Raw genomic sequence first — 12915 nt, 5'->3', positions numbered from 1 at the left:
AAATGAGGGTTATGAAGATTCACAATAACAGACCACTGGTCTGGCTCAAACTGGTTTTATCAAGATTGTGTATGTGGCAGAGTGGACAGAACAAAGGGCTGAAGTACAGGGGGGTATAGAGTGGACATAGCACAATGTCTGCTAGCTGTAGCATATAAATACACGGAACTTAGACACATTCTTGGGGCTGTTCAGGAGATTTATGGTGACACTCCTGTTCCTGAACGAGTACCTGTTCTCACTGTTACTCACTGTTGTCAAGTGTCATTAATAACATGGATTAATTGAAAGTGAAATGAATATAATTGCTTTGAGCTGTAGATAGACAGCTGCAGCAGCTCAATGTGAGGGTTTGTCTTGATTTTGTGAGCATTCTTACAACATCGGTTTCTTATGACACATCGAGTTCAGAAAATGTCTTTATTGATGTACAGAAAGGTAAAGGTTGAGCTTTTGGTTTAACAACTTGAATTTTTTTAACCCTCAAAACATTAAAAACGTTGCATAATTACTAATGGGCTGTTACAAACAATATTGTGATAATATCAATTAGTTAGTCTTGAATTACAATGTAATGTTACTTTCCAAATGAATGAACTGTGTTCTGTTCTACTTAGCCCTGCACATGCCTAAGCCATCTCAGAGCAATGTGGTATAGCAGCACTGTCTCTAGCTTAGGCAGAGTATAACCTCCTTGTCTCAGTCACATCCATTTCAAGCCTTTGAAATTCTGATTCTTGTAGAGCTTTTTTCAGCTGCATGGTTTACTAAGTGTAGCACAAGCTTTGGAGGTGGAAACATTTATAGCAATTAATCACCAAAATGGGAAAATAGACTACCTAGCAGTGCAGAAGATGAAAATGTAAAGTTGATCCAAATACACAGTATCTATCTGGTTCTGTCTTTTTTCATTTACTCATTTGATCACAAATACAAAAAAGTTATTTTCCTTGCAATAGCTGTGTTTTTTTCTGACAATCCCAATTTAGACATATATATATATATATCTTGAATCTGTTTGCATGTGCTCTACTCGAATTACGTACATTCAGATTATTCACAGCTTTAAATTGGCAAAGCAGAAAATGCATCCATTATATAAATTATAGGATTATATAAATGAAAGGCTAGTAACTCTGTTAATCCATCAGATGGCTCTAACTGATAAGACCTGGAACAGCATGATGCCCATGCAAACCATTACATTTTCACTTGTTTCTGGGGGTTGCCCAGTGCTGCAAACGTTGGCAGCTTCTTCTGCACAATGTGTCAAAGTGCTTCATCTGTGCAATCTGAGATGTATGCAATTCTGGCGACCAGGGTCAGAATGGGGACTGCCAGCAGGTGAACATGTCCTTTCATACCTTAGTTGTGTTATAGCCAAGTTGTGTGTCGGCCACGCCCACTTTGTCAACAGGCACTTGTTGGAGTCCTGCTACATGTAGCTGAACATAGATATGATCAATATACAGTAATTGCTGCTACATCATGCAAAAAGGGTCTTCTTTATTAATACAGATAATGTGACTTTGCAGTCAAGGAATGGGACAAGAATGATAGTTCCCTAAGGGCAGAGAAAATAAATTTTACACTAAACAGAAGGGAAAAAACATAAGGAATGTTTGTATCACTTTTCTGGACTACAGCTGTAGAGATGCATTTTGGGACAGAATTTCAAGTAGCACAGTCTAGAAGACCTGTCTGCTATCAAGGAATATAAGCAATACATGGCAACAGGGGTCTTTACTGTGTGTTCATGAAGACCTGGAAATAGCCCGGCTGTTTACAATGTCATGTATTTGTAGATCGTCTGTCATAGCATACGTAACAAGATGGCAGACAGAAAGTCTAAGTCTTAATTACATGTTTGTGAAAATAATCATTCCACACATGACGTTTATTACAACATAAATTCTGTAAAATCATATAGTAACTGTGACCAGGGATGGAAATGGTAAGTAACTCATTATGTATGCTAAAAGTACTAAAAAAGTTTGATACGAACAGGAAGAAACAGAAGTTGGAGTTACAATTGAGTAAAGCTTGCAACTTTGATAAGATCTGCATTCTGGATAATGAAAAGGGTGGTGCAGCTTTGTTTCAGTTTTATTTTTGCAACTGAGAGTAAGACATGCTTCATACTGTATTTTCAGAAACTTTTTTTTCCTCAGTTGAGCCAGGAAATTGATATTTTGCATTTAAATAAATTAAAATTTTGCAGAAATAACATTTCACCATCATACAGTATAGAATAGTGTTCTCAGTAATCTGTACCTGAATTTATAAAGTTGTATAATGTGGTATTTGATTGTGCAAATTGCCAAAGGGCACAGTGTAAGTCTATTGCTGAGCTGGGATTCAAATTTCTAACTCTTCTAACCTTGCTATTCTCAGTTTCACACAGCACAGCCATTCAAAAGGATTTCTGAATATGAAACACATTCCCAGCCTTGCTTGTTGGTGCAGCACAGTGTATCTTTAACCTACCAAAAAGAAAACTATGGATCTTCATGGGCAGGTTAAAGGCAGGCTAGGTGTAGCTTCTAAACAATGATGCACCTTTTTTTACTGAAAGCATTTCGTACCAAAAAAAATCAAAACCGATACAGACAGACATGTGGTAATTTGTAATTGACTGCCAGATCCTGGTGGCTAACCTGGTGAGAGCTGAGTGCTCATCTGCACTCAACAAAAGGGAAAACACAAAAACAGTTTGACAGCTCAGCATTTTATATTGAAAATATATTATTATGAGCGACTGAGTACTAATGGACTAAATATTAATAAAGCACATTCAGGGAGGGGAGCTTTCTTAATTAAATAAATCTCAAAAAATTAAATGATGAAATGGAAGATGGGGAGGATTTTTTAGGGCGATAAGTTTAACACAATTAAAAATACAGTAGCCAGAAAATACAACGGTATTTCTGTATAATGGACTCTTTTGTTTGTCAGTCATGTGGTATAATAGTAATAAGGCAGTGCAAGCAGCCTGAGCCCCACAGCGGTCAACCTGTGGCCTCTACATGCCTGGACAGGTAAAACAAGGAAGCAAAGGTTCTCTAATTACTCTGTATGTTTAAAGAGTACGTAAATCAGTCCAGAACAGCCGCTAATAAACCACATCGAGAGAAACATATTTAACCTTAATGCCTGATCTTTGTTAACAGCTTTATTATCTAAAGGTTACCGAAGGTTGCTCACCCCTGTATTAAAGTAGAAGTTGTGCTGTTTATAGCTTGAATAAAATGCTTCTCATGATCGTTCTTAGCTGTTTTATTTAGCTGTAACCAATAGAGTCCAATAGAGCACTTAATTATACAACAACTGGACTGCAATGGCTATCCCATTATTGTTGTTTTTTTTTTTTTTTTCATGGAGGTTAGCCATGGTGTTATTACTCAATAATGGAATGGCAAATAAAGCACAGCTGAGAGAAGACATTAATACATGACACCTATTCTAACATCACTGCTTACTGATGAAATATTTCAGACCAAGGCAAATAAATAACTTTAAACAGTTATAGTATAATGATGATAATTGCATTGCTGGTATGTTAGGTTGGTAACTCTCCGGTTTCAGGCTTAACTATTACTTCCAATAATAATTTTATATAGCACCTTTCATAGTGGACCACCATCACAAAGCACTTCACAAGATACAAGACTAGGGTGTGTGTGCAGCAAGTATGTCTCACCTGAAAAATGGAGCACAAGGAGGTTAAGTGACTTGTTCAGGGTTATACAGTGAATCAGTGGCTGAGCAGGGATTTGAACCAGGAACCTTTTGCTTATAAGCCTGTTTCTTTATTTCTTTAACCACTGGACCACACACTACCTCCCAACCTGCCACAGCAATGCTATTATCCACTAACAGCACAGAAGTAAACCAACCATTGTTCCCAAATACATTTTGCTTCCAAATAATTATTTAAATATATATATATATATATATATATATATATATATATATATATATATATATATATATATATATATATATATATATATATATAAAGACAACGTACCCATTGGTAATTCAATTAGAGCAGCTCAAAATAGTTTATCACATGGTGAGAACAGGTACAAGATTTGTAAACCCATTTAGAAGCAGCTTCACCTTTTAGCTAAGTTTCCAAATTGCTGTCTTGAGATCAAGAACTTTGAGATGTAAGTATTTACAGTTGAGTTACAGCTTAAAACAATTAATGCAAATTCACATAAATTCTAGTTTCATAGCAGTTACTCCTATGGTGTTCTATTTGGATTCATAATGTATTACAATACATCCAGCAACTCAGTGTCATCAACTTGAGGCAATTTCTATCTTTACAAAGAGGTCTTTGTTATTTGACTTAGAAAGTGCTGAAGAGAGAAAGATCCTCAGTTCTCCTTCCAGTATTTGCATTGCACCAGGTAGCACATTCGTGCTGTGGTCTATAATGTGCACAAGCCTCTAGTGATGAAGACCCTTTGCTTTGCAGCAAGAGCTGTTTATTCTTTCAATTGCAGAATAGGCCCCTTTTATAAGTCATAACCAAGGTGTTCAACTCATTTGGAAGCTTATTTTGCAGCAGTTTTTAAGCAAATGAAACCAGAGCGTGGCGCATGGGTCAGTGGATGCAAATCTAAAAATGGAAAAGCAGAAGACTAGAGAGGGGAGAAATAGAGAAAGACAGATGGCAACTAAAGACTGAAAAGGAGACAGATTGTGTGGAGAAACACAGAAAAGGCAAAGAACATAAAAGAGTGGTAAGGTAGAGACAATGGTTCGTTTTAATACTCTAGTAACATAGTTTAGACAAGAGTACAAGATTGAATGAAATATATATATATACACTATATATATATATGTGTGTGTGTGTGTGTGTGTGTGTGTGTGTGTGTGTATATATATATATATATATATATATATATATATTTATTAATTTGCTGTCGTTCACCAGGTTAAAGACGTTGTGTTGTGTAAAATAGTTGAACAAATCCAAACAAAAGCCATACTTGCAATGAAACACACCAGAGTGTGGTTTTATTTGAAAACAAAACAAACAGAAAACAAAATAAAAACCGTTCTCAGGTCCTAAACTAAACACTTATTATTTTTCCCTTTAAACTAAACAGGGGCAGGCTAATTCTGCTTACCCTCCAAACAAAGTCTCCTTTTCACTTTTAAAGTTCTCTGATCTCTCACCGTTTCATCTCTCTCTTGGTCTCTGACCATCTCAGTTCTACCAGTTTTAACTACACGATTAAGACCAATTGATAATTACTCTTGACAACAGCCTGTTCCCCATGGTCTTAAAACCCATGACCTTATTTCCCAGTTTGTTTACTGGACAGCTTGTTTATGTTGTCTTCACATTATTTTAGTTTCCTTTGAACCTAACCGTACAACCTTTAGGCAGATGGAGTGTACAGCCACGGCCTCACAGCTGACCAAGATTGCTGTGGAATGTACACTCCATCACTATATATATATATATATATATATATATATATATATATATATATATATATATATATATATATATATATATATATATATAGCTACTGTATGGCTCTAGATGCAGGGAGACTGTGCATACAATAATTATTATAAGACTAACATTAAGAAACAGTCTGTGAAATGTCAGGATTGCTGGAGGCCCTGGATAATACATAACCTAGATTGATATTTACATGCACTTAGTGTTATGTATTCTTCCTCGTGGTTCTCTATAATATATGCAATGCTCATCCAGGCATCCTGTCTAAAATGAGGAGTCTGGGTCTGGTTGCCCATTTGTCCAGATGGCTGGCAAATTGTACTTGATTAGAGGGAAAAAAGGGTTTTAAGTCAGTACTAAAGCAGTCCTGCTAAAAAGAAAACAGTCAAACTAATTGTTTTGAACAACCAGAAAGTATAGTGACTGATAAACACAACAGAAAAGTATATTTGATAATAATCTGTTGGTGTACTATTAAAACCAATATTTACTGTTCACAGTGCTTGTGCTACAATGAAAACTAGCTGTGATTCATGCTTTTTCAATGTCACTGCACAGTCACACTCGCTGATAGTCTGAGTATCAATGGAGATATAACTAACAATATTTGTATGGTTAACACTGTTGGTTTTAGTGCCTCAAAATGTATGAAAATCAGCAGAAATAGTGTGCTAATACACTTAATTGCATGTTTCTCATAGACACTAAAGTATTTGGACAGCTAATTTGTAACCTAAACTAAACTAGAAGGAATCTGTGTTGGAAAAGAGAAGCTCACAGAAATAGTTATTTGTAAAAAAAAAAAAAAATGATAAGTGCTTGAACATGATGACGTGGCAATGCCAGTGATGTAAAGTGCCAGTTATACCATGCTGTTTTCCATGGACTACTGTTCATGTATCTGACACTGTTAATATCTGATGCATATATTTTCCATACATGTCTCTAGATTGGCCAAGTTACTTTTCAACCACATCTATACAAACATCATCTGCATACTTTGGCTTTTAAATAATCAGTTACAATATTTATATATTTACTGCGCATATTAGATATATGAACATCCATGTACAACTCTGGCCAAAGGTTTTGCATCACCCAATGGAATTAACTAATTTTGCTTCAGTTGATAGAAACCAGCTGAAAAATGTTACGTTGACATATTGAATTACAGACCGCTTTGTAGTTTTATATATACTGGACTTAACGAAAAACTGACAAAAATGGAAAAATCTGAAATTTCTAAAAATCTAACATGAAATGCTGTACTACTATAATGGGTTCAGGAAGACTTTTGCGGTATCATTTTGTTATTTTTTTTTTTATTATTACATGATGTTAAATAAAAGATCTAAATTATGTTCATATATATATATATATATATATATATATATATATATATATATATATATATATATATATATATATATTATTATGGGTCAAACAAGTTGGGTAATTTTAAGATCCATTATGATTTGAATTCCAGTGTCTTGAGACTATACCCCAATAGATCTTTAACAAATATGTCTGTGTGATGTTAACAACTGTAATGAGTGAGTCCGAAATTTATTTCGGTTTTGGTGGTAGACATTTGTTGTCTAAAGACTTGTGTAAAATTATTAAGAACATAGGAAAGTTTATAAACGAGAGGAGGCCATTCGCCCCATCTTGCTTGTTTGGTTGTTAGTAGCTTATTGATCCCAGAATCCCATCAGGCAGCTTCTTGAAGGATCCCAGGGTGTCAGCTTCCACAACATTACTGGGGAGTTGATTCCAGACCCTCACAATTCTCTGTGTAAAAAAGTGCCTCCTATTTTCTGTTCTGAATGCCCCTTTATCTAATCTCCATTTGTGAGCCATGGTCCTTGTTTCTTTTTTCATGTCGAAAAAGTCCCTTGGGTCGACACTGTCAATACCTTTTAGAATTGTGAATGTTTGAATCAGGTCGCTGCATAGTCTTCTTTGTTCAAGACTGAATAGATTCAATTCTTTTAGCTTGTCTGTATATGACATGCCTTTTAAAACCAGAATAATTCTGGTCGCTCTTCTTTGCACTCTTTCTAGAGCAGCAATATCCTTTTTTTAGCGATATGACCGGAACTGCACACAATATTCTAGATGAGGTCTTACTAATACATTGTAAAGTTTTAACTTTACTTCCCTTGATTTAAATTACTATATATCCGAGCATCTTGTTGGCCTTTTTTATAGCTTCCCCACATTGTCTAGATGAAGACATTTCTGAGTCAACAAAAACTCCTAGGTCTTTCTCATAGAGTCCTTCTTCAATTTCAGTATCTTCCATATGATATTTATAATGCTCACTTTTATTGACTGCATGCAGTACCTTACCTTTTTCTGTATTAAATGTCATTTGCCATGTGTATGCCCAGTTCTGAATCTTGTCTAGATCATTTTGAATGACCTTTGCTGCTGCAATGGTGTTTGCCACTCCTCCAATGTGTTGCCTGCACATTTAACAAGTTTGCTTACTATATCAGAATCTAAGTCATTAATGTAGATCAGAAATAGCAGAGGACTTAATACTGATGCTTCTACATTCTTCCAGTGATGGTTATGTAGTTGCTTAACTCCATATATTTCATGACTGCAGAAGGTTTTAAAGATATTGTACTGCAATTCAGTACACTGAGTGTGGTGTGTCTGGTGCTGTATAAGAGATCTCATGAAGTTTGAGTGAGAGGCTGGCTGGTTCTGGTTGATCAAGCTCTGAGAAATGATGCCTTTTATTATATGAAAATGACCCTAAGCACACTGTATTCCCTTTTTCTAAATCACAATCAAGAAGACTGCACCAATGTTTCTGCTGTTATTTTTTTTGTTTGTTTGTTTGTTTAGTTTAAACTGGGCTGTACGTTCCTTGTAGTAATGGTGATTGGTTCATTTCTTATAGCTGATGCACTTACTTATTCATGTCATTACTGCTTTTACAGTTTTTTTTTTTTTTCTATAGTGGTGCATGGACATGGCACAACGTGATAGAAACATTATTAAAAAGAAAATGGTGCCATAATTATTCAATGTTATTTCCCTGAGTAGAATGGCTATACGTGCTTTAACACTGGTCCATAGCCCAGGCTAACTCCAGTTCTGATACAAATCGAGTATTTCTGAACTGACTTGAAGAAGGTGGTGAAAAGAAGCCAGTTGTGGCACATCCTCTAGAATATATGATAACTACAAAGGATATCACATTTTAATAAAGATATGCTGGGTGTGTGCCAGTCCTAATATATGTGCATTTAGAAAAGAACAAGATTTTGGTATTTTCATTGAAGGTTACATAAGTATTAAATATTTAGCAGCAGCTCAATATAACTAATGGATAATTGAATATCTGAAACCACAGGCTGTTGATACTTCTGGGTATCACCGTATACCGCACACTAAGAACAGCTTCGATAGTTTCCTTTGATATTTGTATGTGTTCTATAGAATTAAATGGATGATGCAGACATGAATCACCAATTTAGGATTACCACTTAAAGCACTGCCTTGCATTTCAGAGTAGGATTACATCATCCCTAGTATACAAGGAATATCCTACAATATATCCTTTAAAATGACAAGGGGGGGTGCATTTCAGATATATGCAGAACATTAATACCTCAAGAAGCAAAACGGGGATCTGGAGCAAAATTGTTAATATTGCAAAAAAAGGGAATATAATTGATTAATTAATAATATTTAATAAAATAAAAAAATAATAATATTCCTTGACCTGAGCAAAACAAATGTTTAATTGTAGTGTAAGAGACACAATTTCTATCTAATGCATGCAGTATACAGTAAAACCAAGAGTAGCTAAAATGTAATCTCTGAGTCTAACACCTTGTTGTCAATAAGTTTAAAACCAAATGTTTAAGATTTTGATTAAGATTTATATTTAATTCTTAAACATGTAATTTACATTGTAGTGTTGTTTTCACTTTCTTCCCAATGCATACAACCTTATTAAGTTTATATAGTATCTTCTTAATTCATAAATATGCAGTCAACCTTCAAGATACAAAAGACAGGGGAATACTGTATGGGGCCATAGCAATGCAAAATCACATACAGTATACATGTTTATTGTTGCAGTGTAGTCCTGCCCTGCAAGTAACAGTGTTCAGCAGAGATGATTGACTCGTCCTAATAAAACGCCACCACCAACAACAACAACAACAACAACAATAATAATAATAATAATAATAATAATAATAATAATAGACACATTTTAAAAGGAACCCCATTAAAGTTATGTTTATTTTTATTAACTTTAAAAAATATATATTACAGTACATTATTTGATAACTTGGAGATGTCGAAGGAAAGTCTAACAGTTATTGGGTTCAATAGTGTGTGTGTGTGTGTGTGTGTGTGTGTGTGTGTGTGTGTGTGTGTGTGTGTGTGTTAGGACTGTATCAGGACTGTATCGAAGCGTACAGATTCAAATAAAGTAAATGGTAAGTGCGCAGCGAGTGCGGCTGCTGCAACAAGCGGCCCGCTGGGAGCTGTTCTTTCAGCACTGCGCTTGATCTCAAAATAGATCTTTCAGATTCTGTTTAATTCATTTCAAACTGGTTTGTTCCGAGTCTCGACAGATCCTACACAATACTCTATTTTTATTATGTTTGTATTGTTATAGAATTCAGGGAAAAGTGAATGCAACCTTTGCCTGCAGAAAAGTACCGTTTCTGACAGCCTGGAAACACTTATAAACAACCAGTAAACGTTCATTTTATAGACAACTCCCAGGAGATTTGGAAGTCATACTAACTCATGAACTTTACTTGTATCACTTCAGATTTTAACCCTCATTATATATATATACTAAACCGTAAAACTGGGCCTAATTATATATATATATATATATATTATATATATATATATATATATATATATATATATATATATATATATATATATATATATATATATATTATATACAGATTAAAAGCTATATATATAATATATTTTAGCGAAGTATACAATGTGTGCAACAATTACCGTGACTCTCCAAGCGCTGGAACTCATTCATGATAATATTATAAAGCATATCGAATATATCCTTTTTAAATGAGTTTGAATTGATTTTTGTCTTGCACAGCAAATCACGCCGAAGTAAACTAACAAATAATGTTGCTTTTTTTGGTTATAACAAGAGCTCGCTCACCAAATGCATACAATGGCATCTGTAACCAGTATGTGTGAGGCTTATTTTAAAGGTTGCTTGGTTAAAATAGTACAGCGCCCGAGGCATTTTCCGTCTTACGAACTGAATCTCAAGCAAACAATGGCATATAAAACCCAGGCATCTTTGTGGAATTATAACTTATATCTTTATGAAGTTTCGTTTTTAAGTTATATATGTGCCTCCAATAATTTCCAAATGTTGCTTCTTTGAAACTGAAGATAGGACAATGGTTATTCGCTAACAGACCACAAAACTAATAAAATTCGATTCATATGAAACGTGAGATTGCTGTTTAAAAGTTGGGTGTTGTCACATTCACGTGTCTCACAACATGTCCATATACCTTTTTTAATGTTTGCCGAAAGGTTACAGAACAATATGTTTTGTAATATCAAGACAGCGATCACATCAGATCACTAAAATGTAATGTATAGCATACTGTATAATGCTATAATCAAACTGTGTGGGGATATTTAATATGTTCTGTTTGCATGTCGAAATGTGGGTGACATATACCTAAAGATGTCTCTTCATAAAACCAAATAGTATTATTAACTCTATCAACGAAAATCAACATACAAGTACGCTTTCTGCGGCGTTGTGTTATGTGATATTAATCTAACCAGACAGTCTAATGTCCGAGCAGCAACATAAAAGTCACGCCCATTATGTAACATGTATCCACCACAGAGCAAATGTTTAACTCCTACACTACCTCTACACCTGTCGATTTATAATGGTGCAGTACTAGAAATCCAGATGGTTACAGAGAGAGAGAGAGAGAGAGAGAGAGAGAGAGAGAGAGAGAGAGAGAGAGAGAGAGAGAGAGAGAAAGTGTTTGAGTGTTCTTGGTAGTCACTGCAGTATTTCAAATTACTATTCTAGCCCAAACCGTAGCACAAACCTAACTCCATGGAAGATAGACGGACATAATTAAAACCAGAGTAATCTTCACTACGCTCAGCACATGCATATGGATCACTTTCAAGGGTATTATTGTTTCCTAAAAATTGACATTAATATGATGGATTAAAAACGTGTTTGCATTGTTTTTAAATAAAGCAAACTGAACTTTTATTTATTTATTTTTTTATAATTGTTTTACACATTATCGGTGATTTCTCAACATGTATGTATTGTTATATCATTTTCGGTCCATCACATTAAAACGTATCTGTGAGAAAAAAAGTTCTGTATCCATATTCTATGATGTAAAGCAAACCAACGAACAGACTATATGTTAAACAAAGTTGTTTTCTTTTATATAAATAACTTTAAAAGCACACTCACCTATAGTGGTGATGACCGTGATTGCAAAGTAGAAAGAGCCAGCAAATTTCCACTGAACCCCAGCCCTGTGAGGCTCGGCCTCCATTATGATCGTCTCCAGCTGCTCATAGTCCTCCTTACTGATGTTGTATTTCCCTTGGAGACGTCTTTCCTCGGTCTCCAGCTTTTCGTTCTCTCTCACTTCGTAATCGGACTCCAGGGCATCGAACACCGCCGCCCCGACCAGGAGATAGGTGAACGTGCAGATAATCAGGGACAGGGTCCGCACGTTCTGCCGCTTCATGGCCACCAGGAATCGGTTAGTGAGGGGATCATGTCCCCTCGGATTCTCCAAGAACGCGCAGCAGCAGCTGGGGAGGCTCTGGAAGCGATTGGACCCAGAGGGGTAGAAATCGCAGTGTCGGGGGTGACGGGGGGGGCAGTGAGCGCTGGTGTGGTGGAGACACTGCTGGCCCCTATTATCGACTCCCTGTTCGTGCTCCTGGGAAGAGGAAATACACAAGAGGCTGCTCGATCGCCGGGACCAGGTGCCCTGCAGCCGAGAGACTCTGCGCAAGACCTGCCCAAACCAAGTCGAGCCAGTGCGTCGTGCCATCAACAACCGACACAAAGATTGCCTGTTTTTTTTTTTTTTGATTTTGCCTTTTTTTTTTTTTTTTTTTTTTTTTTTTTTTTTTTTTTAAATGATGGATTCTAAAATAAAAAGAAAATATGATTTATTAAACAAATAAAAATTAATAAATAAAATAAACGAGGGGTAATTTGTGTATCCTAAACATGTTTTTTTTTTTTCAAGACGCAGCCTATTTATTTAGATTTGATTCGCATAGGGATGTCAGAAATATTCTGTTGATTTTTAAAGAAACAATAAAGATCCCGCGATCAAATGCAGCAGCGAGGCAGATCATCCCTTTACATTGCGTTGCGAAGTTTCGTG

The 12915-nt window shown here is 35.5% G+C and overlaps 1 protein-coding gene across 1 annotated transcript in view; it reads right to left on the bottom strand.

Moving 5' to 3' along the window:
* The window catches only part of kcnk9 (potassium channel, subfamily K, member 9), a 62963-nt gene extending 50363 nt beyond the window's left edge, over window positions 1-12600 (bottom strand). The window contains exon 1 of the mRNA XM_041249232.1: window positions 11979-12600. Coding sequence (XP_041105166.1) covers window positions 11979-12573 — 595 coding nt within the window. The 5' untranslated portion in view covers window positions 12574-12600. The remainder of the gene's footprint in view (window positions 1-11978) is intronic.
* Between the last annotated feature and the right edge of the window lie 315 nt (window positions 12601-12915).

Source organism: Polyodon spathula, chromosome 4, assembly GCF_017654505.1.
Source record: "Polyodon spathula isolate WHYD16114869_AA chromosome 4, ASM1765450v1, whole genome shotgun sequence".
Taxonomy (NCBI): Eukaryota; Metazoa; Chordata; class Actinopteri; order Acipenseriformes; family Polyodontidae; genus Polyodon; species Polyodon spathula.
The sequence above is the reverse complement of the archived record's forward strand: the minus strand, read 5'-3'. Positions and strand labels throughout refer to the sequence as shown.